This window comes from Miscanthus floridulus, chromosome 2 (assembly GCF_019320115.1).
Source record: "Miscanthus floridulus cultivar M001 chromosome 2, ASM1932011v1, whole genome shotgun sequence".
Lineage (NCBI taxonomy): Eukaryota > Viridiplantae > Streptophyta > Magnoliopsida > Poales > Poaceae > Miscanthus > Miscanthus floridulus.
Window position 1 is genome coordinate 22,046,098 of NC_089581.1, and position 26,142 is coordinate 22,072,239.

Here is a 26,142-nt window from a genome sequence, read left to right on the forward strand (position 1 = left end):
CAAGGCTATCTGAAGCTAGAAGGGCCTGGATATCTAAGAGGCTCTCAACCGTGATTAGCCTATTGTAGGCTTTGCAATGGGCCTGTAAGCTGGCCCATTATACTTTTTCGTTCGTCATGGACTCATGGTTCCTTTTTCTAGCCATGATCATTATTTGTGGACGGTAAGACTTTTGTGCTCTATGGATAACCAAGGCAAATTCTTTTCGGAAGATTAACTTGCAATGATCAACAGGCCGTAGTAAGCCCCTGAAGATTTTATTATTACTGTGCTGTCTAAATACTCCAGCAAAGAAATATCAGTATCTCCATGAAAAAAGGTACTCGAAGTCATGGTTCATGTTTCATCTCTCCATGGGCAGGACGGGCATTGCATACCAGATATTTTAACATTTTGGAGGGATAATGGAAGGGCATACACCCAATAGCGTAGTCTTACCAATGCCATCCTAACTCATATCCATAACAATGGAAATGCATTGAGCCAATTACATCAGCTTATATCGCACATTAGCTTATTATAATACATCATAAATCCCAAGGCAAAACAGCAAAAAAAAAAACTACTCTCAGGCAGCCAGGTTTCCTTCCAGTCCTGCACTGCACCAGCGAGCCTGCCTGCCTTCTTCAGTGGTCTGAACAGGAGCACAAAAATGCGGGAAGCTGTACAACAAAATTATGCTCGACGTGCATCAGCCGCAGGCAGCTCCAACGTTGTCGCACAGGCCATACTAGTGCTATAAACAGGATCCCTGCCAATACAATACATTTACACGACGCCTGCATAGGCAGACCAGCAAAGGCCCGTGCTGCGTGCAGCACTTGGCTGCCTGCTGTTACCCCGCTAGCATGATCGACGAGCAGCCCACGATGGACGGTCTTTGTTCGGGATCAGATTGCGTCCACGGTTAGGGAATTACAGAATGGAGAATGGTGCCTCACTTTCCAACGCATCACTTCGGTGTTAGCTGGACATGCCGGGGTCCAAGAATTTCTTCAACGCCTGGAAGAGCTGCTTCTCCTCGAAGGGCTTTGTGACGTACCCATCCATCCCATACTTCGTGCACTCTTCATGGGTGGCCTGGATGACATCAGCGGTCATTGCAAGAACAGGCAGGTGCCATTTTGCTGCCCTTGTCGCGCCGTCTCTTTCTGAATCGTCACAGGCGACTGCCTGCTCATTGGCCTTCGCTTCCATTGCCCTTATTTGCTGGGTCGCCTCAAACCTTGTGTCCCAAGTAGAGGAATATTGGTTTAAAACAGAGAATGACAAGGGAGAAAACAAGCATAGTGTGCTTTGTATAGAACTCACCCATCCATCTCGGGCATCTGAATGTCCATGAGACAAAGATGGAACTTATATGGGACTTGTAGGAGGGCGAGAGCATCTTTTCCACTCTCCACGCACTCCACCTTTGCTCCAAATTTCTTTAATGTGCCAGCAGCCACTCTAAGATTTACCTTGTTGTCATCAACCACCAATATGTTCTTGCCAAGAAGCAACCCATGAAGAGAACCTGAGTTGTCGCGTCTCTCGTTGCTTGACCGTGTGATACCAAGTGTTTGGAATAGACAAGCGGCAAGTGCGCTAGCTTTCAGAGGCTTCGTGATCACAGAATCAACTGCATACTGTGCTTTGAGTTTGCCCGATTCTGCAGCTGCAAGAAGGATAACTTTGGGTAATACATGTGTGTGACCATTCTGCTTCATCTCCAGGAGTCTAGATCGTAAAGAAACATCAATCTTGAAGCCCCATGAATCACTCTCAATCAATAACATGCATGGTTGCTTCGTGCTGCATGATGAATTCGGAAAACTTTAGTTAGATCCAAGAAAAACGAAAGAAAATGCATGTCGAAAGAAATACAGATAACAATTAGTGAAACTGCATGTCAAAAGTAGTAGTTTAGTAGACATTTGAATTCTACAGGTTAATAGAGCAAAAACTGCATTTTCACTGAAACATTTACCATAAGTGAAATTTGAACTAGATAAATAACACGCAAGAATGTAATGAGAACTACAGACCAAAGCAGTGATACAAACTGAAAGCAGATCCAACACGATGAATTTGGTAATTATAATAGAAATGTATCAGCTAGTACATGGGCGGAGCTACGTATATGCATGGGTATTCCCAAGAATACCAAACTATTTTGAGAAACCTATGTATATAGTATATATATATATGTGTGTATAACTCAAGTTTAGCCAAATTCACCATTTCTTAGCATCATATCCAACTCAAGTAACTGTAAGATAATTTGCTGCTCCCTTTTGATCTTTTGCTGCAGCAGGAGATTAGTTGATTGGTCAGCTCTTGCTGTCCATCCTAGTTCCTGTAGAGGTATGGCAATAGGCCACTATCTCATGTACTAGTTTGTACGAGTATGGCAATAGGCCACAGGTAGTAGTGGCTACTTCAGCCATGTAGGAGTAGTTGGGGGTAATCTCACCCTTGTACTAGTGTACCGAATAGTTGGTACTAGACTTGTATATATACTAGGCATATCAATGAAGCAAATCAGTTCAGTTGCTGCACATTCAGAACTAGTGTTTGTGCTGTGTGAGATCTGTTCTCCAAGAGTTCTTCTTCTACCTCTAGCCGTGAGTGTGTGTGAGTGTTGCTGAGCAGGTTGCTCACCTGTGCAGGGAGATCGAGGGCCAACAGTAACTAGCATCAAACAAACCAACACAAGTAACTCAACAGCCTACATATTCAGTTCAATGCCGCCACGTACGACTCTTATCACTCTCGCGCAGCACCGCAGTTCGACACCGATTAGACACAGTTCTCTCTCGCGTATCTCTCCTATTCACTAACCTCTCCTAAATTTTTCTCTCTAACCGCCGCACCACAATAACTATGCACGGAGTGCAACAACTAGCTAGCATCCTAGTCTTGGCAAGCCAGCAAGGCAGGGCGCAAGGATGTTGGCGGCCTAGCATGCGCCACCGCCGCACCACGAAGTTCCTAGGTTGGGCAAGGCCATAAGGGAGTCGACGGCTCGCTGGCTTGAAGGTGGACAATCCCAATCCAAATTAACAATTTGTAGTTTTCTTACACTATCGATATAGAAATTTAGTCTTGACTTGTGTAAGTGTGTGTGTTTTTAATGTAGATCTTGCAGCTTTGAAAATGATGAAGAAATTAGTATTGATCACAAAAGTGAATTGATGAGTGGGATGGTCAGTGGATGTATAAAAATATTTTATGCTGGGAATATCAATTCTGAAGCGATCAATATGCCTAAAGTGTTCATATGCAACAAAATTTGTTGAAAACCAAATATCAATTCTGAAGAGAAGTCACATGCATTTAAGTATCCAAGCAGCCAAGTATGCCACGTTATTCCTACATCCTCAAGATGGTAGCTCAATCACTTCAGGATTTTTAACTTTTAGAGAGTACATAGGCAAGACAAGTACCTGGTTAGGGAACTGCCATTTCTCCCGGATAGCACACCAAGAGCCAATTCAATGGTAGCAACAACATCGCAGGCAATTCCCAGCCTTTGCAAGTGATACTTAGTTACAGTAGCTCTTACTGGCCTTCTATCAACCAATAGTGCAGATAAACCTTTGAAACTGGATGGAAGAGGGTGCAACATAACAGGCTTACTGTCGCCAATAGCGCTTCTGTCACATCTTTGGAGAACTGCAGTAAATGTGAATGTACTCCCAACTTGTGGTCGGCTGACAAAGTTTATCTGACCACCCATTAGTTCAACAAGACATTTGCTGATGCTCAATCCAATTCCAGTACCACCATATGTCCTGGAAGTCGAACTATCAGCCTGCATGAAAGGTGTGAACACCTTGGCTTGGGCCTCCAATGGTATACCTATTCCTGTATCTTCCACACTTACTACAAGAGTAACTTTATCAGATACACTTTCATAGGGCATCTCATTTTTCTCACAAGAAAGCAAAAGCTTGAAGCTTTCCCAACTATTTCGGCTATCAGCAGCTTCAAAGCCACTTAGTGTGTTGAGAGAAACACTGGTTGCTACAGCAGTTTTCTCATCTTTATGTCCATTCATCCCATTAGCCACTGGCTCAACTTCGGATTCTGTTGCAAGATTTGAGTGATCTGCCAGATGAACTTGTACAAAAATATGTCCCCGTTCTGTGAACTGTCAGTGCAAGCAAATATCAATCATAAACTAAAGCTGGCAACAAACTTCAGAGTACTAAGTAAACACTGCAGTACATTTTGCTAAAACTAAGTTGTTCTATCTCTAGATAAAATGGCCCTCATTGTTTGCAGACATGCTTGGGAGGAAAGGTCATGCACGCTTACCTTAATTGAGTTGCCCACTAAATTTGTAATTATCTGTCGAAACCTTCCAGGATCACCCAACAAGATTTCAGGAACTCTTTCAGAGACATATACAGCAAGCTACAATTTTGGAGAGTAAAAGGAAAGTAGTAAGGATAGAACAATAAAAGTTAGATGCAGGATGTATGACTATGGTGAAGGGACATTTATGGAAATTGGGTCTAAGAGATGCCGATGGAAATAATGCATGGGTAATCGTAATGCTTGAGTGATGCTTTTTGTAGTAGGTACAAGTGTTATCAAATTATTTGCGTTATGTGTGTGGGCCTGGTGCAAGCGGTAGAGTCTTAAGGTCTGTGACCGGAAGGTCCCGGGTTCGAGTCGTGGTCTCCTCGCATTGCATAGGTGAGGGTAAGGCTTGCCACTAACAACCTTCCCCAGACCCCCCACAGAGCGGGAGCTCTCTGCACTGGGTACGCCCCTTTTTTATGTGTGTGCTGTGTGGTGTGCCGTGCGTGTCGGTTGTTTTCTTGCCTGCCCGGCATTAGAGTTTACTTTTTTTTTCTTTTCATGTAGGTAGCCTCCCAGGGCTAACTGCCTGTATCTTTCTTCTATGTCAATAGAAGTAGTCACTGTCAGTGCTGGTTCGTAAAAAAAAGTGTTATTGAACTAAAAACTAACCTCAATTCCCTTCCCTCTTGACTTTGTAGAAAATAATGCAATGACATCATCAAGGATGGATCTCAGATCAAATGGTACAGACTCAAGATCCAACTTTCCGGCTTCAATTTTGGCTCTGTCAAGCACTTCATTGATTAGCGATATTAAAGCCTTTCCGCAGACTTGAGCTGTTTGTGCAAAATCCCTCTGAGTTGACGTTAGGTCAGTGTCTAACAGCATATCAAGCATTCCTACAAAACCAAGAAAAAGGATAAATCATCTGCCTCCTAAGAATGAGTTACATTGACATCACTGGAATGTGTAGTATAAAAAAAATTCACCTAGAACTCCATTCATGGGCGTTCTGATCTCATGAGAAACAGTTGCAAGGAACTACCATTGACAAAAAGAGTCTTTTAGATTCCCGAGAAATGCAACTTCAAACTTACAACATCAAATAAATTAAGCTAACTTAAACCTGAGATTTAGCAACATCGGCTGCTTCTGCCTGTTTTTTCAGCTCCTCCATTTTCCGGCAATCTTCCTTAACATTATCATAACGACTCCAAGCGGCAAAAATGATGTACCCCACAAGCATACCTATGACAAAGACACCAGATGGCGTAGAAATTGCAGACCATGGGAGATGAGGCTTGTTTCTGTATCTGCTCAGATTATGGACAGTGGGACATGCAATTAGACCGTGTCCAAGAATAAATCAGGAAAATCACTAACGAATGCACACATTTACCTGCAAACCATATGATGCTTTCTGAATGGATCGCCAAAATCTAGCATGCAGATGTGAGATGGTGAGGGGATGCCAAGAGGAACTTCCGATCCATACATGACAAGAGGGTCCGAACTGTTTGTGACATCATAAACATTTACCACCAATTCCTGATTGCCAGCTAGCTGCCTCAACAAATTTTCCACTAATGATTCTACATCAAATGATCCCCCAAGGTATCTGTTGAATAGTCAGCGAAATTATTCTCGAAATATAATAAACAATAAAAAAGAAGTCATTTTGCCAATTATGGACTTCAAACACCAAGTGTGGACAGCATTTAAATCTTTTGATTTTCTGACATAAGTAAAACTATTGTGGTTTTGACTAAAATTACAGCTAAGATCATTTATGTAGGCACCATCTATAGAACACTACCCCATCCATCTAACACCCGAGATCTGAATCCAACAGTGTTCTTCCTCCTCTTGTTCCTCCCTCCCTGAAACTCGCTCGCTGCAATTGGAGAAGACAGTGGAGAGAGTGGAGAAGAAAAAATCGCTTGTAAAAGGGACGAAAGAGAAACACCTGAGTCAAGCATAGAAATTATGTTTCTCTATCAGTATCTCAGTCTCATTTCGATTCTAGAGTCACAAACAACTGCTTCAGCATGAGCCCATACACTTTCACCACTAAAACATAGGTCCTATTTGTTTCCGCTTACAGCAGAGTCGATTATAATCAATCAGCATACCACAGGGATTTTTTTCGTTCTCCTCGATTTTGCTAGCTCAAAGTTCTGAAGCGGCGGTCAGCAAAAGCAGAAATAATTGATTTGTTTTGTGGGATTCTCACTTTTTCTCAAGTCATGTAAATCTTGCAGCGTCTGAATAGCCACGGGCAGTGGATTCTACAAAGAATAGCCGTAAACTGAAGTTCGTTGGAAAACGGAGATGAACCTCACCCTGCGGTGGCAGCAACACGTTCCTCCTCCTTGGCATCAGGAGGAAGATCCACATGATAGACAGGAAAAGTCAATACGACACCCAGGTGATTCGACATGAGCCGGAATGGTCTCGTAAGAACTGCCTTCCCCGATGCTCTTGACCTCAAAATGTTCTCGCGGTCCTCCTGCAGCACCAGAGAAACACACCCAGGTTCAGAACCAACACCGGCAGGGAACAGCTGTAGCCCAGTGCAAGAAACGAACGGGAAACGTCGCCGCAGACCTCGCCGGACATCATGTCGAGCCCCTCAATGTAGGAGACGGTCTCCTGCGAGTAGACGACCGGCGCGTACTCATCCTGCACCGGGGACGGCTCGTGCTTCATGGTCTTGATGATCCACCCCTGCTGGCGCTCGAAGCCCTCCCTGTCGGCGTGCTCCACCCGCTGCGCGTACGCCACCCCGCTCAGTAGCGGCCGCTCGAACGACGTCCTGGCGGTGTACTCCGCGAACGTGTCCTGCAAAACAAATCGACCGAAAGTAAAGCCTGCAGCCGAGAAACAAAACAGCCGAACAGTAATCTGCATCGGCAAATTACTACGCGCGCGCGCGCGCGCACACACAAAAAAAAACAAAGAGAGAATTCCATTTAAGAAGTGGCACGGTCTGCGCACAAGGGAACCATGGACTTGACAGTAATTAAATGAAGTGGAAGCAGCAGAGGCAGAGCAGGTACTGGTACATGGTAACATGGTCGAGGTGTTATGGGCTTATGGCAATGGGAGGAGCAGCGAGGATTTCCAGAGACGGCGAGACACGCACTTAACTGCGCGCGCAGAACAGAAAGCCAGGGATCGCGCCCACAAGTACTAGCAGGAAGCAAGCAACGGACGTAGTACTAAGCAGAAGCAGCGACAGGCTCGCTCGGTTCGGTGGTGGAGCTCGCTAGCTAGCTCGGCGCGGCGAGGGAGGGAGGCGGACCTGGTCGAGCGCGGGCGGGTGCTTCTCGTAGTGGAAGGTGGCGACGAGGATGGCGAGGGCGTGGACGTGGTTGACGGAGACGGCGAACTGGTCCTGCAGCATGCGCGCGCGCTCCTCGCACATGCTGACGAGCCCCTCCTCCATTTTCTGCAGCGCCGCGTGGCAGATGTTCCTGTGCACCACCACCCCGCCCGCCGCGGACGCCAGCACCCACACCAGCACCGCCGCGGCGATCAGCTTCTCCTTCATGGTCCACCGGCTACCCTCCTCCCCATCCTTCCCCGCCGCCTCCTCCGCCGGCGCCGCCGACACCGCGGCCTCCCCTCCGCCTCCCACCCCCATCCCAGCTCCCCTTCCCACCACCGCCGCAGCTCTCACATGCGCCGCGCCGCAGGGCCACCGACCACTCCTGCTTCCGCCCGCCCGCCCGCCCGCTCCTCCTCTGTGAGAATCCTTTAACAGAGGAGAGAGGAGGATGCCTCCTCGCTTTTTTTCCGCCCTCCCTCCTACCCCTCTCTCTCTCTCTCTCCCGCTGCTGCTTTGATGTGTTTTTGTTGGCTTGCGGCTTTTCGCGACGGGGGAGAAAGCAGCCGGGCTTCGAGTGAAATCGAATTTCCTGGATTTCACGAGATACGCCGCCACTAAAATAACCCCGTGGGTTTTTTTTTCCCTCGACCCTGCGGGCGCGCGTCCCGCGCGCGACGGGGCATGGGTCCCGGCCTTTTGCGCCTCGCCCACCCCACCCCGCCCCGTCGCCGCGCTCGGCGTTGCCGCTGCCCGCAGCTTGTGTGCTGTTGCCCCGTCGCTTTCCCTTCTCTTATCCGAGCCCCACCACCGCACCTCACCGCTTACGCGCCACCCCGGCTCCCTTGCCGTCCGCCGGGCTCGGGCCCGGGTGCCGCCGTGTGCTCCGGACGCCTGGTGATTGGTGAATCCGTTCGGGTTTCTTTTACGGGGTTCGTGGGGCCGCGCGGTCGCGGGCAGTGGTTGGGCAGTTGTGACCGCGCGTCGCCGTCTCGGGGATTTTTGTTGCATTGCCTGGCCGGCCTGCCTGCCAGCCCTGCCCGTGCCCGCGTGGGCTGGGGGTGGGTGGGGGCCGGCGCCCCGGGGGGCGCAAACGCAATTCTGGCGCGGGTCCAATGAGGCGGTGGTCGTCAACGGTCAACAATGCGGCCGCCATGTCCCCGGACGGACAAATCTTTTGCCGATCCGCTCCGCTTCGTTCGTTGCTGCCATTATGGATGGCAACGGAGTATCGTCGAAACGTTCTTCTCCCCGCTACGGAAAATTCATCATGTTTCTGTCTTCGTTAACTGTCTCAAGTATATATTCTTGCTCATCCCTGTACCCATCGAGTATCGATCGAGTAACAGATACCCGACGGGTACTGCATACCCGATAAACAAGGACACTTAGGGTTGCAGCTTTGCAATCGGAGACGTTTCTTCTTCACCCGGGTATAAGTGTCGGAGTCTCGGAGATGCCGAAGAGAAGGAGCGAGGTTGCGAGGAGGACGAGCAAAGGTGGCAGAGAGACCGAACTGAGGAAGCGAGGGGCACGCGCGCTCGTGAGGCAGGCGTGCTTGTGCTGCTCGCGGAAATGGAGAGGAAAAATTAAATTAGGGTTCCTAGAACACACAAACTATATATATGATTGTTCAGATTTGGGCCAAAATACCTATATTGAGCTTCTTTGGGCCTAATACTCGCATGACAGCTCAAATAGTCGGATTCCCCAAAGGGTGGCGGGGGTAAACAGGGAACGTTCCTGTACCCGCTATATCCGTCGGGGATGGATTATTGCTCATTTAGATGCCCGCGGGTAAAAATATGATCACATCCCCATTCCCTAATAGATCAAATACCCGTCGGATATCGGGTATCGGGGGGGCGTTGCCATCTTTAGCATCTTTAGCTGCCATCACTGATGCTCTGTCAAAAACATGGGTGAAGTGCGATAACTGGTCAGGAAACCCTTTCTGTTCCCTCCCTCTTCCATTATTCGGTTCCAAAGAGCCTCCTTTTTTTTCCCTTCCCATGAGCAGCGTGCAGCTGATTACTCTACTACTGCACTTCTTTTTCATGAGGAGATATTATTGCGCGCTTTTGCCCCCCGAAAGACCGAGATTATTGCACACTCGGCTCGTGTTTGGTTGCAGGATAGTGGAGCAGCAGTTCGTGCGTGCCTGCCGCCTCAAAGTGTATATACTAAAAGTGATCGATCATGCATGTTTATGGCCGTTGGGATAGGCCAGCTCGCTGCACCAAATCCAAATCATTGGACGACGACACAGCTTATGATCAGGTGTGTTTGCATTTGTCAAGCTATTATAGAGCAGGTGCGCCTAGAACTTGCAGGCTGTTGCAATGTCCAGCGGCAGAAGGAAGGGCACAGGGAAGCATATGCATGTAGTATAGTATATATATTATCACGTCCCAACTTTCTTCATATCTTACATAGAAAAAGCGAAACTGCTACGCTAACGAATAACCCTTGTCCCGGGATAATGCTCTTATTCATCAGAGCAATTCCCAATAAAACAGCTATCAGGGATCTCAGCTAGTTCGCCTGACAGCCGTTTTATTTGTTCACGGAGATACACACGCGTCAACTGCAAAGACGAAGCCCATTGGTTGGAACGCCACGAGGGTTCGGAGACCAAGCACTGCTTGCTGTCCTGTTTCTCCTTTTTTTTCCTGTTTTTCGGCACGGCTTCGACACTTTTTAGCGAAAGGTTTACTCTCACAATAAATCAGTATAATTGGCCAAATTTTCTCAAAACGAACAGGTAACTAGTAGTACAGTGCCGTGTTATGCGATCGTCGTGGCTTCATATTAAAAAGAACGGAGCAACTGGAATAGTATAGCCTTTGTTTTGATCTGACGCGACGTGCGTACTGTTTACTTTGTTTTAGGCCACATGCCTATATGCGACCACGAAAACAAACGTCACTTCCAGTTGTTGCAACTGCGCCCTAATAAGCAGTAGTTTGGTGATTTGGTCAGACGTGAGCCCAATTGTTTCACGCACATTGACTCTCCATCGGCAAGTTGCTTGCACTACAGTCGCTCACACGCAACGCAACGCAAGCAGCACCACTGCACCAGTATCGTAGGCTTGTACGACGTCTTATACTACCAAAAAACGGGCAGCTCGTATCCGTAGACGTACGTTGGTTTTAGAAGTCAGGAGGGGAGGCCCCTACCTATCCATAGACGAATGTTTTGCAAAACACAGAAGAGACATGTCAGCACCTTTTTCTGCAGTGTCCATTTGCAAAACAGTGCCGGAGGATAATACATATTGACATCCCTCTAAATGAAGATTTTCCTGAAATTGATGATTACTTCAAGGATAGGTTGCAATCCTAGTTTTTTATGGCAGCTGTAATTCTCATTTGTTGGGCTATACGGTCAGCAAGAAATGATCTAATTTTCAAAGGAATTCGATCTAGATTGCTCTTCTTTGTCTCTTTCTTTGTTCCTTAATTTTTTCCGTAAGTCTTTGCCCCTTTTTGTTTTAAATAATAAAGTTTATCTGTAGGGGGCTTCGGCCCCTCCAGTTTCTTAAAAAAACATGTTTCGGCGTGCGCGCAGCTGTTTTCGTGTGTGGTAGTCTATTCAGTCATTTTACCGTGACCTGACCATACAGCTGCTTCGTGTGCACTCTACTCGACTAGTGTGCTAGAAAGAAATGCGGCGTAATGATGTTCAGAGCGATTTGTTCCATGACCATCCGAATGGATAGCTAGCGGTAACCGGCTTCCTTTACAAGGAAAAATTGATGGTAATTATCACTCTACTATTCTACTACTACCGGTGCTTTTAGCTAAACTTCGGATAAGACGGCAAGGACGATAGCGGGGAATAATCCTCCTTTTTGGCTCTCCATGCACGCCAAACGTGACCGGGCTCCGGTACAGTAGTGGTTTAGGTCGAGATATGCTTCAAGTAACGACACGACACGCTACTTGCATGTGATCCCAGGCTCACGCGAATGGCAAGCGGTTATGGCCCTGTTCGTTTGTGTCGTAATCCGTACTTTTTAGCTTGTTTTTAGTTAGAATAGTATTTTTCTCTCACAATAAATCAGTCGGAACAGTGTTTCACTCTATTTTTCCAGCGAAACGAACGGGGTCTATAAAGCAGCTTTCGTTACGGGTCAGTCGCCCCATCTCTGCCGAGCCCCGACGCCAGTCACCGTCGTGTCACGACGATGTTAGTGGCGAGGGTTGCTAGGCCACGACGATCTTGGGCCTCTTCGTTGGTTGGTTTCTGGGCTGATAAGCCCAGCTGGTGCCACGACGATCTTGGGCCTCTTCGCTGGTTGGTTTCTGGGCTGATAAGCCCAGCTGGTGCTGGTTTGTTGTGAGAGAAAAACACTGTTGGTTGACTGATAAGCCCTGGCTGAAACCAACCAGCGAACAGGCTCCTTAGGTGGTGTTTGGATCACTAGTTCAAGAACTAAAATTTAGCTCCTAAAATTTAGCCCCTAAACTTTAGTCCTGCTGGGCTGTTTGGATCTATGGGCTAAACTTTAGTCCTCTAATCTACGATGACTGATTTACCCTCATTTAATTATCCATGCACAGCCATGTATACGAGCGGCAAGGGGTATGGGGCGTTTAGCCCAGTTTAGAGTCTTCTTGAAAATAAAAGATTTTAGTCCAGTTTTTAGCCATTTACTCACTTTTAGCCCCTGTTTGATCTACGTGAAAAAAAACTAAAAGTACAGGTCAAAGTTTTACCGTACGATAATACCGACGACGGCTGCCACCTGTTGCCGACTTGCCGTCGGGATCGGGTAGCTACCCCGGTCGCCGTCTCGTCAGACGGGCGGTGCGTGCTTCCCCTTCACGCGACGACGCTGCAGGCTTCTTCATGGAGCGCGACGTGTCCAAATAGGCAAATAGGCGAAAGGTGTATAGCAGTGACAGATACTAGATTCTGAATCTGTGAAATCTTGACTTTTCCTGCATACATTTACCTGAGGACTGGACTGCGGTGACTTGTAAACAAGAATTGTGAAAGAAACGTGAGCGGGAAGTGGTCCGTGCGATCTCCTCGCCAAATGGACGCGCAATATCCCTGTCGAAAGCCCACAGCGACCAACCCGGCCCACAACTGGTAGGGACATGCCGCTGCGACGTACGGCCCAAGCGGAGCCGACCGCCGTGCCTCAGTGTCGGAGTTCGGTTAACCGAAACGGATCAGTTTGGTTCTTCAGTTAATTTCAGCTAATTCGGTTACATGAGGAGAAGAAGGAACCGATTGATTACTTTAAAAATATGGAACCGAGGAATTTCGGTTTCGGTTCTAACCGATGGAACCGATTTTTTCAGGAACCAGGAAACAACACATTCAATTGCAAATTTCGGCAGCATTTTGTCTGATTTTCATGCAGTCAAAAGGGATAATTTAAACAACAATGCAGCATAAAACAACAGTACAACACATATATATCATTGTTCTCTCAAATATTCAAGCATAGAGCAATATTTAAGCCTACAGTAAAAAAACAAGAGGTCCAACAGCTTAGTTCGTTTATTTCAGGTCAATTCAGTTAACCGAGTGCTGGAACCGAATTAACCGAATAATTTCGGTTTCTGGGAACCTGGAACTGAACCTGGGACCGAATATTTCGGTTTTGGTTACTTCAGTTTTGGTTCCGGTTAGTTTGGTTCGGTTCTCGGTTCTTGGTTTTTCGTGCCCAGGCTTAGCCGTGCCGTCACAGCGGCACCACGATCGAAGCGTTGTTGCGGATGGCATGGGCGCACGGCCGTTCACGCTGCTGGTGCTGGAGCAGCCGAGCCGGCAGGTGGGGCAGGCAAAGAAAGGAGGCACCCCCGTCCGAGCTCCGATCTGATCCGATCCGTTCTCACGGGCGCCCACTGCGTGTGCCGTGTGCGACCGCGCAGCAGCGCAACGGCGAACGGCGAGATCGACGTGGACCACGTCCGCTCGGAACCGCGCTGTCGAGCGATCCCGGTGGGGTGGGTGGCCCAGCCCCGCACCCGTGGCCAGAACAAGGAACAAGGCGGCCCCTGTCCCGTGCCGTCCGGCAGCGCCCGCCGAGTTCGCGTGTCTTCTCGTTGCCTCGCGTTCGCGTACGATAGATGCCTGGGTACGGAGCTAGCTTGGTACGGAGTACTTCGTTTTGCTTTTGCATTATTATTATTATTATTATGCTTTAGTCTGAATCTTTCATTCGTCCTGTTCGCTGTTCGGTTTCTGGGCTGATAAGTCCGGCTGGTGCTGGTTTATTATAAAAGAAAAACACTCTTGGCTGGCTGATAAGTCCTGGCTGAAACCAATGAGCGAACAGGCTGAGATGAGATGATCACAGCCTACACCCCAACCGTTTGTCGATGTGGCTAGGCTACGAGAGAGGATATGTTTGGTTGCCGCTTGCTCTGTTAAAAAGCAGTGACGGATCTAGGATTCAAAACTTATGGCATCGACTTGTTGATTTTAAGCCAATTAACATAATCAACATATAATTGCAAAGTTTATGAAAAAGGGCTAAACTTATTTTGGCAAAAGTCATGGGGCCAAGTGGGCTCACAGCTTATGCCTAAATCCGCCACTGTTAAAAAGTATTTATGTAGATAACTACATAATAGGCCGATAAAATCAATGTCTGCAAATGGCTGTCTATCCTAGGCAAATTTTCAGGCCACCAATCAAACAACTCTAAGGTTAGCTTCAGTAATGTTTAAAAAGCTAGCTCATAGAATATTTCATTGCGTAAAGAGAGAGACCGATAAATTGGCTCTTCGTACAAAGCTAAGTTCACACATTTTCTATGATTTATGCGCCTATTTTTAGAGGAATTTATGCGTCTGTTTGGTTTCCTAGTTTTCCCCTTTCCAGGCTCTATGGAGCCAACTTAGGCCATTTGGCTGAACAGGCCTCCACGTGGACCACGTCCATCCATCCTCCACATTTTACAAGAAATTTGTATTATTTTACTATCTAGAAATTATTAATATGAATATATGACAAGAATTTTCTATACCGTTCCTCTTAATATAAATAAAAATTATAAAGTTATAGGAATAAAAAAATATTCTTGTAAAACTATTGCGTTTCGCTATTTCAGGGGAGAGAAGATAAGTGCAGAAAGCCGTCTCTGCCATCCATGAAATCCACTTTGAAAACGACGCCGGCCCTGAGCCGCCCGTTCATTCCATTCACCTGGACTGAACTGAACAACAGATGGATATATAAACGCGACGCAGTAGCTAGCGCTCGCATGATGGTGCCTCACCAGAAGTCAGAACACGCATGCGCGCACGCACGGGAATAATAAGTACCGAGAAGCTTGCCCGTGATGGCTGTCGGCGAAGACAAGCCTATCGCCTATCGCCTATCGGCCGGCATATAGTATATATCCGAGTCACACGGGCATATCATGGCGACGGTGAATCGCTTCGCTCCCTTTTACAATACGAAATGTTCGTGGGAATTTTCTATCGTAATATAAGGGTGGCCCCTGCAAAAGGACGGGAAAAGCCTTTCTTAGTGGGTCGTCTGATCAATCCAACCAAACTCTCCTGATGCCGATCGTTTTCACATTATGAAAGTCGAAACGTCTCGACGTCGACTGACTGCTTGGAATCTGGTTGTTACTACTCTGCGCCGCAGTTTATGTGGCCATCGTCACAAGCGCAAAACAAATCGAGGAGCCGGCGAGGCTGGCGTGCGTCATTAGGCACACTCAACAGTGCCTCGCCGCATTTGTAGTAGAAAAAAAAACTGGGCGGTTCTTCGCGTGCCCTGACTTGAACCCGTTCAAAGCTGGTTCCATAGCCAACTGGTTGCATTGCATGCATGGCCGGGGCTGAATCCCCAAAACACACAGACATCATAGCTGCCTTTCGTTTCCGTTGCAATGATGTCGCTTTTCAAGCCCCCGTGCCGGCAATGCAGGCATATGCATGCGGCAGCTTCTACTAGGAACGAACCAAGGCGGCCTAACATTTGGACAGCAAAGTTGCGTGCAAGTGCATTTGGTTGATGAGAAAGATACACTACTGTGTGGCCAAGTGCATCAGGCAGGCTTCCCAGATGTCGCTTTGGCGAGATCAGAGGGGGATCGATCGCCGGACCCGCCACCAACTGCAACTGGCCAAAAGAGGCCTCGTCGGACTGCTGCACATGCAGTAGTACACACATGTACTGGTGGAGCAGTCATATGGCGCGGCTAGCAAATGGCAGTATGGCACCTCTTCTTCGTGCCTGTTTTGTTGCACTTCATTTTGTAAAATTTTTCAAGATTCTTCGTCACATCGAATATTTGGACGCATGCATGAAGCATTAAATATAAATAAAAAATAAAACTAATTACACAGTTTAGACGAAATTCACGAGACAAATCTTTTAAGCCTAATTAGATTATGATTGGTCACTAATTGTCAAATAAAACGAAAGTGCTACAGTGCCATTTCGCTAAAAATTTTGTAAACTAAACCAGCCCTTTGAGAAAAAGCTGTGGAGCTGAGGGGCCTTTGTTTGATTGGCCTCTGCGTCCGCTTCCTGACACCATCAAAATAGGCCGAAATTTCATGGGCGGAAAAACGCCTGGAAGGTTTCTACACTGGAAAAAACAGCACGGAGGGAGGATCCCCGAGCCGTCCCGATCACGATCGGTGTCTGTCGCAAATGAACGGCCATCTCGTGTCCGTTCAATTCAAGTGGGACTTGGGCTGGCTGTTTTTGTGCTCGATCATCCACATGAAATGGAGGAGAGGAGCGAGCTCTTGGCCTCTTTGTCTTTTGCAGTTGCAGCTCGTGGTTGGGGAACGTACGGCAGGCGAGAGTCAAGCATGAGAGACCTCTTTACCGGTTCTATTACTAGTATTAATGACATCGCATCACCCAGTGCAGCGGCGACTTGTCGGGAGTCATGTCATGTTCGCTTTATATTTTAGAATAGTATTTTTCTCTCATATCAAATCAGTTAGCAGTAAATATTTTATGATCGTTTATAGCCTGTCGAACAGGATGAAGGATGTTTCGGATTCCGGTCTTTGGGCAGGCATGCGATGAGACTCGGGGGGTATTTGGTTCTTTAGTTGCTTCTAAAATTTATGTCACATCAAATATTTAGATACTAATAAGAAGCATTAAATATAGATTAATTATAAAACCAATTACATAGATGGAGGCTAATTTACGAGACGATTTTTTAAGCTTAATTAATCTGTCATTAGCACATGTTACTGTAGCACAACGGTGTCAAATCATGAACTAATTAGGCTTAAAAGATTCATCTCGCAAATTAGTCGCAAGTTGTGCAATTGGTTTTATAATTAGTCTATATTTAATACTCCATGCATGTGTCCAAACATTCGATGAGACATAAATTTTAGGAGGGACTACAGTAACCAAACAGTCTCCCACGACCCACGACCCAAAATACAAGACTCATTTGTCCTTTGAATAACGCTACAGACAAAGGGTTCAATATCTATTTTTGTCTTATCCAATAACCAGACCTAAAAGACCTTCTGTAAATGGGTCTACAGGAGAGAGGATACTTAGATTTAGATTATGCCTCTCTCGACACCTAAAATAAGTCTTCTATATAGGTATTCTGTTGAAGGCTATACGTATTATGTTGGAAATTTATTTTAGGTTTAGGTTTAGCGATGGGTCTTTCGTTGCAGACGGCATGAGAAGCCTATAACGAGGCTGGCCTGCCTGGCGGACCGGCTCGTAGGCTGTTTGGTAGTTGGCAGGCACCAGGCAGGCGTACAATTATTGGTCCATGCCCTGACAGCGCCAGCATCACACACCACCGACCACCATATCAGATTGTACGTAGTATCAGATTGAGCAGCGCAGCATTGGTGCCTCTACTACTGAAGAACTACTACAGGTGATCCTACTCGTCCCTCTCGTGTCATGGTCATGCCACTGGTCATGGTCTCATGGTTCTCTTTCTTTCTTCTTTTCTTTTTTTAAATACCTTCACTTTCAGAGGAGCTAGTGTTGGAGCACGCGTGTGCGGAAGGAAGTCGACGCCCTCTCCCTGGTGACCCCGACGCTTGTCCAACGACGCTTTAACGCGGTCTGTTTCGGATTAGCCTCCCAGATCGCGAATTAAAAGCGCCGCCATCCGAATCCGATCCACTGCTGCGCGGCTGAAACGGAGAGGCGAAATCTCAGCGCGCGACCGGCCGGCAGACGCATGCAGCCTGCATGGACCGGCGGCCAATAATCGTCGTGTCCTGTCCAACTCAACTCCTGACGAGTGATGGGTGCCTCTCAAACGGCCGAAAAACTGTGTGCGCAACGGGAGAAATGGAGAGCCCCTGCTGCTGACTGACTGCTGGTGCGGTGGCCACTTCCCCCCCTGCGGCCCTGCTGCGATATTCGCTGCAGTTTCGGAGCCCTTTCACGCCGCCGAGGGGGCGGCACTGGCGCGCCTCCTGTCCGTGACCACTCCTCACTCACCCGTCGGACGGAGGACCCTGCGAAGACTCGGGAACGAAAAGATGCGCAGGAAGTGATGGCCATGCTGCGGCTCGGCTACGAGCCGGTCGTCCATCCAACCGGGGGCCGGCCCTGGAGATCGAGAGTTTGAGACATCGCGAGGGCCACACCTGCTGCCAAGCCCGCGTCCCTAGTGGTTTTTTCCTGGCGTCGACGCATCGACCACCGTGTGTTCTAACTTCTGACGACCAGGGGGCCAGGGGTATCGCTGGTTCCGTAGTACTGTAGGTGCCATAGGTTCTAGAAGGTGCTGCAGTAGGTCCCAGCACTCGAATTTTTTGGCCGTCAGATAAAAAATCGAGGGCTCATACGAAACGAGTACTTTCTCTATACCTTCCTTCCCATTCCTCATCCACTGCTCGAGTGCTCGTACATGACCGTCCGCAGCTCGTATGTGCCGCTCGTCACCGTGTCCCTGCGCCGCCCTCTACCAGGCCTGCTGCTAAAATGGTGAATCCGTCGTGACTCCTTTCGGGCCCATTTGGTACACCTCCGGTTCAACCAAAAGGGTTATGGCTTTACTTGCAGATTCAGTTGCGGAGCTGAATCAGTTTTTTTAGACCGTTTGGTAAAACGGCTTCGTTTGCTAGTCTAAAATGACGAAATGTCCATAATACCCCTCTTTTTTTTTCTTTTTTCTTTTTCTATTTTCTTTTCTTTTCTTTTCCAACGTTATCTAGTCCCCCACACCGTCGTAGCCATACGCAGTCCCACCGCATCCGCATGACTGCATCTCCTTCAACCTTATCTCCTCATCATGCGCCCGCACTCTCCTTCTCAATCTCAATCGGCGCCGCCAGGAAGTGCGCCGCGGCTCGGCTGGTCTCTGTCGGGGCCCCTTTCCTCCTCGCCGCGCGGTCGTGCTCCACGCCTCAACCTCGCGTCGCTCTAACACCAAAGCGAGCGCATGCCAGCGTGCCTCCAGACAGCTGCATGCCCCCGGACAACTGTGCCCGCGCAGCCCGGCCTGGCGGATCCTTCTCGATGGCCGGTGGCTGCACCGGCGACAATGCCCCGTCTTCCCCGCGCACGCTGAGGGGCAAACTTGCCCAGGGCCCGCGCATCTAAGCAGGAGCCGAGGGAAGCTAGTTTTTTCGGCTCCATCTGTCATCTTCACTCCCTCTCCGCGTAAATCACGGGACTTTCGGAGCTCCTGGAGCCGGTCCGGGAGCGCTACCAAATGGGGCTTGGGTCCATATGGGCCGCAATTCGTCCAAGGGCGGCCTTGACGAAGCACTTGCAAATCATAACGGGTGGATGGGCTCGAACCGTGAATTCTTTTTCCTTCTTTCCTGTTTTTTTATAACGGTGATTCTAGTGCTCGAATGTCCGGCGCGCGGAGTGCGTTTGAAAGTCGGTTCCTTCCCAAAGCCCCCCCCCCCCCCGCGCGCGCGAAATAGAACGAACCCCCCCTCCCCCCGCGTATAGAACGGAACAGAACGGTACCCGTCCCTGTCCTCCACTCCCCACCGTACCCTTGTCCCTCGTTCCCAACGCACCCCGTTCTCCCACCGCGCAACACTTCAAGTACAACATTGCAAACATATAGAAAAACTATGCAGTGCGACATCGGGATATAAATACTGCAACACCGCAAAATATGTAGTGCAACATTGAAAAGCATGCACGGTAACAACGAAAAAATATGTACTGCAACATCGGAAAAAGTGCTGCAATATCGAGAAACATGTACTGCAACATCGAAAACACATGTAAAGCAACATCGTAAAACAGGTACTGCAACATCGAAAAAATATGTACTGCAACATCGAAAAAATATGTGCTACAACATCGAAAAATTATGTACTGCAACATCTTAAACAGTAGTACTACAACATCGCAAAAACATTTTTTGCAACGACAAAAAAAAATCCCATTGCAACATTCAAAAATCATTTGTTGCAACATAAAAAAACACATTGCAACGCGAGAGAAACAGCAAAAAAAAAAAAAGAGTACAAAACAGCCCCTGGCTCATCACCTTCGAGCTCGCCGGAGGAAGGAGGGGAATAGAACCCTAGAGCTTGCCAGAACCCAAGCCACCGCCGCGTCTCTCGGATCCAGAGGAGGAGGAGGAGGTCTCGGATCCAAAGAATAACGGACCTACCTCGTCGGAGCCGCCGCCGTTGTCAGTGGGGGTTGCATGGATGTCGAGAAGGGAGGGAGGAAGAGGCAGCAGCGACCTGGCACGCGGGGCGTGGCGTCCGTCCCGGGGGCGGCCAGGAGAACGACGTGCGGCGCGGCTGAGTGGATGTGGAGGAGCGGAGCGAACGAGTGGGCGCGGGAAATCACGGGATAGGACAAGGAGTCGGTAGACGCGCTCAGTCGTTTCGTGTGCGGATCCATCCGGACGGAGCCGACTATCGAAAACAGAAGCCGTGAGCCATTTGGGTGCATTGCATACACGATCAAGCTATGCATGGCACACACGTGTTCAAGTTCTGGAGGAACTCGGTTCCACGTGGCCGCAGCTCAGTACAGATGGCACGACACGTTACCACAGGCCACGTTATTAAAGCAAGGTACCCACCGGCGAGCACCGTATCGACCGGACGACGGACGCCGCCACGCCGGGAGCATCGGAGCGCAATCATGTCAGGCGCGCAAGGAGCTCAGCCGAAGGGCGCCTTCACGGCGACCACCTACACGTCGGCGCCTGCGACCACGGGTGGCGGCGTTGCCCAGGGCCAGGAGAGACGGCAGACTCGGCGGACGGAGCTCCGATCTGGCTTGGACGAGCGCGGGCTGCCTGTCAGGAACCTGGAGGACACGGTCGAGGATGCCGCGGGCAAGGGCGGCCCGGTGTTCGGCGCCGGCACGGAGGACGGGAAGCAGGATCTCGGCGTCACCGGCACCGGCTGATGCTAGCCGTGATGTGCTTCTCGTGCTCAGTTTACTAGCGAGTCAACAAGTGAAAGTATAATGTGTCGTGTAAACTGTGATTAATCATGTAACAACTGCAAGCAACGGAATAATATTTCAGAATGGATATTACCACACAGTTGTTACACAACCTGCGCACTGATACAGTTCTTGCTTCGGACGCTAAAAAGGTAACGAAATACTAAGTAGCAGGATCAATTCAGACAACAAACTTTCAATCGTTTTATAAAAAAAAAAGAAGGAAAGAGAAAAAGATGAACATGCGTACACTTTCGGAGAAAAGAAAAACGAAAGCCACCGGCACTAGAACTCTTCGACGAAGGTTACCGAGAAGGTGAAACTCATGAGAACCTATAGGGATTTCATACAGGTCCAAGCAGGATTTCATCTTTTTGTACACTGTTATGTGTTGATCATTCTGTGATCTGGGACGCAGAGAGGATTCACCCATGTTGACGCCCTTGCCATGGATACAGGAAGGCGTGCACCTCTTTCTCTCTCTGTCTCTCTAGAGGAGCTTCAGCATCTTCAGCCGTTCCTCGTGCTCCGGATCAAGCTTCGGCGCCGTGTAGTTGCCGTGAAGGTCTTCCACCACGTATTCCTGCATAACATAAGTGCAAGGTTCAGCTACCTTGAAAAAGAAAAAAAATTAAGATCCTCACATCACTGACGTACTCGAACGCTTATAATTTGAATGGATCAATTGAATATGCACATTGCTTGCCCTTGATATTAAGAATACTGATCTATAATAGAGGGAAGTTGCTTGCCTTTGTCAACTCCCTTTTGGTCAGGATGTGATAATGCCTCTGCCAGATCCTCTGGACCGCCATGGTTGCAGCGAGGAAGCCGTAGGCGATGCCAAGGATAGCAAATACAACGATGAAAACCAAAACCAGGGCAAAGCATGCCTCCAAGGAAGCAGGCAGGCAGTCCAGGATGCCCCAACCATAGCAGCAGTTCCGGCACCCAGCCAGGCATGGATCCTGGTTGTCGTTGAAGGATGAGCAGTGTACTATCAGCCCGAAAAATCCAAGGAGCATAAAGAAAACCACAACACCTGCATTTCAAACATACAGTCAGTTTTCTATCAGAGGCATAATAAGTTCCTCTGTAAATAACCAAAATGCACACATCAACTATAATACGGATGCATCATGATTCATGACAATGGATAGGAAAACAGACAATTTGCCTACCTATGCAATAGTAGAATGGTATGGGGTGCTTTGACAAGAAGCGGTCCCAACCATCGCTGAAACTGTTCCGGAAACTTCCATCCCTGTCTAGAAAGTATGCAATCGCACCGATAATAGCAATAGTCTGCAACAATGAAAAACAATGTGATTAAGTAATTTTCACTTGCTAAAATTTTGATAGCAAAACACATTGTCCTATGGCATTGCATCATGTTTCTACAACTATGTATCTCTTTTACAAATATTCACCATATAACTTATACCCAAGAGTCGAGTGAAGCAGCAAACAAATTCGATTCATGACTTCATTATTAAACTGAACAAGTAGACATGATGAGATGAATTATATTTATGGAATTAATAGCAATTCAAATGTAGTAACATGATATAGGTTGCAATAGGATGAATCACAATTTATACCCAGGAGTTGAGTGAAACAGCAAACAGATTCGATTTCACTACTTCTAATTATTTTACTGAACAAGTAGAAAGAATGAAATAGATTATACTTAAGGCATAGAACAACGTTTCAAATGTAGTAACATGATATGAGTTGCATAGGATGAATCATAACGTGAGCGTCTCAAAAGTAAAGCTATCAGATTCATTTTGTGAAAGAAGCACATGCGTAACTTAAGTGCTTTGAAATGTTAAAGACTTACAAGCTGTACAGCAAGAAAGACGAGGAGAACATCCCTTGCAACAAAGATCCTGAACTTCATTTTACGCCATGAGTTATCCTCCCAGGTCTCGACTTGAAGATGAAACTGAGCTTTGCAAGTTGTGCAGTGTGCAAATGCAAATCCTTCCTAAAAAGCATGAAATATCAAAATCAGAACTAGTACATAACTTTATTCTCCATTGATTCCACATAAATAGAAGACAACTTAATGAAGATAGCAGTTAAGATACTGTACTTGAATACCCATAACATCTAACTAGGAAATCAGTGCGAAGAGAATCACTGAAGGCCAATAAGGAGCACAAGTGCAAGCATAACTTTAATAGAAGGTTTAGTGCAGCTAGACTTTACGTGGCACAGAAATGGCAGCCAAGACTCTGCATTCTACAGTTTAACCTCCAGATCAAGCTGAAAAAAAAGATAGCTTGAAGAGCAGTACACACCAAAATTCTGATTGTGATGACATCTTTGCAATGTCAGAATCTGCCATTTGAAAGAAAAAAAATGGTTAATGAAGAAAAAGGCTTGGGTTCTTGTGCATTGCAGGAGCACAATCATCTACTACCACCAGAGGAAAACAAAACCTAAAATCTATGCAGCATTGCTATTTCCTGCTCATTCTACAATACAACATGACCTGATCAATGATAGCTGCATTACTCTCCATATAAAACTTCAACTAGCCCACCACTGCTTTGTGCAGGTTTCTATGTAATATGTTCCCTCTATCCCACACTAAAGTCTTCATGTACAATTACCAAACTAAAGATATTTATTGTTGACAATACAATCGAAAAGCACACAGCATGTCCTTGAAGGAAATTGGCATGGAAGATGTTAGGAAAGCACTGGGTGTACCTTAACAGACCGCCAGTGATCAAGACAAGAACGATGAACGAACTGCTGAGTTCCCTTGCACATGCAAGGTGATATTAGCTCATCACCTGCAAAAACATTAAAAGAATCAATGGAATCACAAGGTTTACAGTTACATCATTGGTTGGTTGGATAGGGAAATAAAACTCACCCAACAAATATATTGTATCCTAAGCATTTCTACAGGTACAATTACCCAAAACAAAATGTTAGCCCAATACACATCCTGAATCCTGATACACAGGCAATTCATTTCATTTTATTCACACACCAAGGCTGAATTACAAATTGGTTGTTGTTCAACAAGAGCAAACTAATATTTATTCCTTGTAAGTGGCTGACAGGACTCAGATGTCACAACAGCATTGCAGATATTATCCAGGGTAGTCATTAAATCAGTTACGTCAAGGAAAATGCTGATAGCCTAAGAAGACAGGTTTTGATTTCTATCTAATAGCATAGGGAATGCAAAAAAAACTTATGCAACCTAGTCAGTTGTGCATCTTGCTTATTCTCCTAGTTAAGGCTTAATGCTTGTGGTATCTGGGTGCAGAACTTCAGATCAGATATCATTCCTGTTCCTATTTTGTTGGATGTATCCTGTGACCAAGCCATATCATATTCTATTAGTCACACAATAAATGCAGTGCAGAGAATTTTGTTAGACCAATAGACAAGGTAAGCAAAATATCATGAGTATTCTTCTTTTTCATCTTGCTACAACCGCACAGAAGATTAACACCAGACAAAAGCATTCCTGAATTGAAATAAAGTGAACTAACAGGCATAACGAAAATGCACTGAGGTAGCTCATTGGGACCATTACCTATCTCAGACTCAGCCTCAAGGCAAATGCGGCAGCACGCAGCAGAAGAGCCGTCGGTCTCTTCATCCCCAATCTCCGGCGGGCTCACAGTTGCTGGCTGTGGCGGTGACAGCTCCACCGATGACTGAGACTCCCTGTTCTCCCTCCCAAGAAGAGGGTCCAAGTCATTTGGGACCACCTCTTCCAGTTCCTGGTTCCTAACCATTCCGAGGCCGTTCTTTTCTTCTTCTAGTTTTCACTGCAACAACTTCAATCACCACAACAGTCAAGAAATATAAAATGTGAATTAAGTACAGTTTCAGCAGGGGCACAGCAAAGAAGCCATATGGAGCAAGAAAATTTGAAAGCCAAGGCGCTGAAGTTATAGGTCCAACCAAGTTGAAACTGACTAAGAGATTAGGTGCATGGAGAATTGCACTTGTACAAGACTTGGTCGGAGTACTACTGACCGGCCAAAATTTTCCATGAGAAACGGTCAAGTTTTAGCCAAAATTACAATGAAAAAACAAGGAAGCCATGGAGTCCATACCATAGACGAAGGAAATGGTCCGAATGCACCCCCCCCCCCCCCCCCCCCCACCCCAATCTCTCCTCAAAAAGGGAGGGAGAATAAGAAATTATCAACAACTGCAATTAAACTTCGATCTCAAAGAGCACTTGCGCCCTACTGAAAACGATTTGCGCGAGAAGCCCAAGGTTCCGCCACTAAAATGCCACCGATCTCCGACGAACAAAAATAAACGCAACACAGAAGACGACGAAACTTACCGAGAGTAACCGCGTTCCGGCTATGAGAAACAAGCGAACAGGGCGACGAATCAGCAGCGGGAGGGAGCGAACGAAATCAAGCCCGTCACCGAAGCACGACTCCTCTGCCGCCCTAGGGTTCGGGGGATTCGAGAATTTTTCGTGGGGGAGCAGCGAGGGCAAGGAAGCGGGGCGAGCGGGCGGAAGTAATAATACCAGACGTGTAGGTGGCGATCGAGAAAGCGGTCGAAATTCCCGAGGGGAACGGCGCCAGGAGCAGTCAGAAAAAAAATTATTGCATAAATTTAGGGAGTAAATGGGAATTTTACACTTATGGGAGTGGGCTTTGCTAGAATGCCCTTAAGTTTGTGGGTTTCGTCAGAATGCCCTTATAAAAATGTGTTTCATACTATTTTGTTATTTCGTGTTTTTTTCAGCTTTATAAATTTCTGACTCCATCTTTTTGCCAAGGCGTGACCGTTTTACCCCTGTCCGCGACTGGGGAAAGCGAGCAAATACAATCGAATAGAATCGAGCAGAGAGAGAAGTGCGGGCGGTGGTGCTGCTCGCCGCCGGACACAGAGAGAGACGGTGGGAGACAGAGAGGGGCTTGAACGGTGGAGCTACTCATCGCTGAGCAGAGCATCTGGGAGAGCGGTCGGTTGCTGGACCTGGGCGCTTGGGCGAGTGCCCACCAAGACCGAGCGCTGCTCTAGTGCTGGGAGCACGCGGCTCGTGTTGCTCGGCCTCCCACGAAGAACAAGCAGGAAAAAAACGAAGAACAACAGGTGCTGCTTGCCTACTGCACATGAGTGATCGGGCCTGCTAGCCA

General features: G+C 47.5%; 3 protein-coding genes across 4 annotated transcripts; 1 reads left to right on the plus strand and 2 right to left on the minus strand.

Annotated features, from left to right (window-relative positions):
* Window positions 1–391: 391 nt before the first annotated feature.
* Window positions 392–7,955, minus strand: LOC136519722 (probable histidine kinase 4). The gene is made up of 11 exons (XM_066513097.1): window positions 7,598–7,955; window positions 6,901–7,134; window positions 6,636–6,802; window positions 5,693–5,911; window positions 5,420–5,606; window positions 5,283–5,334; window positions 4,963–5,192; window positions 4,303–4,401; window positions 3,429–4,135; window positions 1,312–1,794; window positions 392–1,225 (listed from the first exon to the last, which is right to left on the minus strand). Exons 1-11 carry the CDS (start codon window positions 7,937–7,939, stop codon window positions 964–966), a joined length of 2,982 nt encoding a protein of 993 aa, XP_066369194.1. The 5' UTR covers window positions 7,940–7,955; the 3' UTR covers window positions 392–963.
* Window positions 7,956–20,652: 12,697 nt separating this feature from the next.
* Window positions 20,653–20,959, plus strand: LOC136538177 (uncharacterized). The gene has a single exon (XM_066530157.1). It carries the CDS (start codon window positions 20,690–20,692, stop codon window positions 20,957–20,959), a length of 270 nt encoding a protein of 89 aa, XP_066386254.1. The 5' UTR covers window positions 20,653–20,689.
* A 167-nt stretch (window positions 20,960–21,126) lies between these two features.
* On the minus strand, window positions 21,127–25,551 carry LOC136538176 (uncharacterized). 2 transcript variants are annotated; one of them, XM_066530156.1, is made up of 7 exons: window positions 25,332–25,551; window positions 24,564–24,801; window positions 23,720–23,805; window positions 22,842–22,988; window positions 22,180–22,303; window positions 21,751–22,040; window positions 21,127–21,581 (listed from the first exon to the last, which is right to left on the minus strand). In XM_066530156.1, the coding sequence occupies exons 2-7, from the start codon at window positions 24,766–24,768 to the stop codon at window positions 21,489–21,491; spliced, it is 945 nt and encodes a 314-aa protein (XP_066386253.1). In that variant the 5' UTR covers window positions 24,769–24,801; window positions 25,332–25,551; the 3' UTR covers window positions 21,127–21,488. The 2 variants fall into 2 exon arrangements, with proteins under 2 accessions (XP_066386253.1, XP_066386252.1); XM_066530155.1 differs by having other exon boundaries at window positions 21,129–21,581; window positions 24,564–24,810; window positions 25,332–25,549.
* Between the last annotated feature and the right edge of the window lie 591 nt (window positions 25,552–26,142).

Coding starts and splice junctions, on each gene's coding strand:
- LOC136519722 (XM_066513097.1), bottom strand. CDS start 7,939: ATGGGGGTGGGAGGCGGAGGGGAGGCCGCGGTGTCGGCGGCGCCGGCG. Junction 4,402..4,962: donor CAAGAGGGAAGGGAATTGAG/GTTAGTTTTTAG, acceptor CCAAAATTGTAG/CTTGCTGTATATGTCTCTGA. Junction 4,136..4,302: donor TAGTGGGCAACTCAATTAAG/GTAAGCGTGCAT, acceptor TTGCACTGACAG/TTCACAGAACGGGGACATAT.
- LOC136538177 (XM_066530157.1), top strand. CDS start 20,690: ATGTCAGGCGCGCAAGGAGCTCAGCCGAAGGGCGCCTTCACGGCGACC.
- LOC136538176 (XM_066530156.1), bottom strand. CDS start 24,768: ATGGTTAGGAACCAGGAACTGGAAGAGGTGGTCCCAAATGACTTGGAC. Junction 23,806..24,563: donor TGAGGCTGAGTCTGAGATAG/GTAATGGTCCCA, acceptor ATGTTTTTGCAG/GTGATGAGCTAATATCACCT. Junction 22,041..22,179: donor ACCATTCTACTATTGCATAG/GTAGGCAAATTG, acceptor TTTGAAATGCAG/GTGTTGTGGTTTTCTTTATG.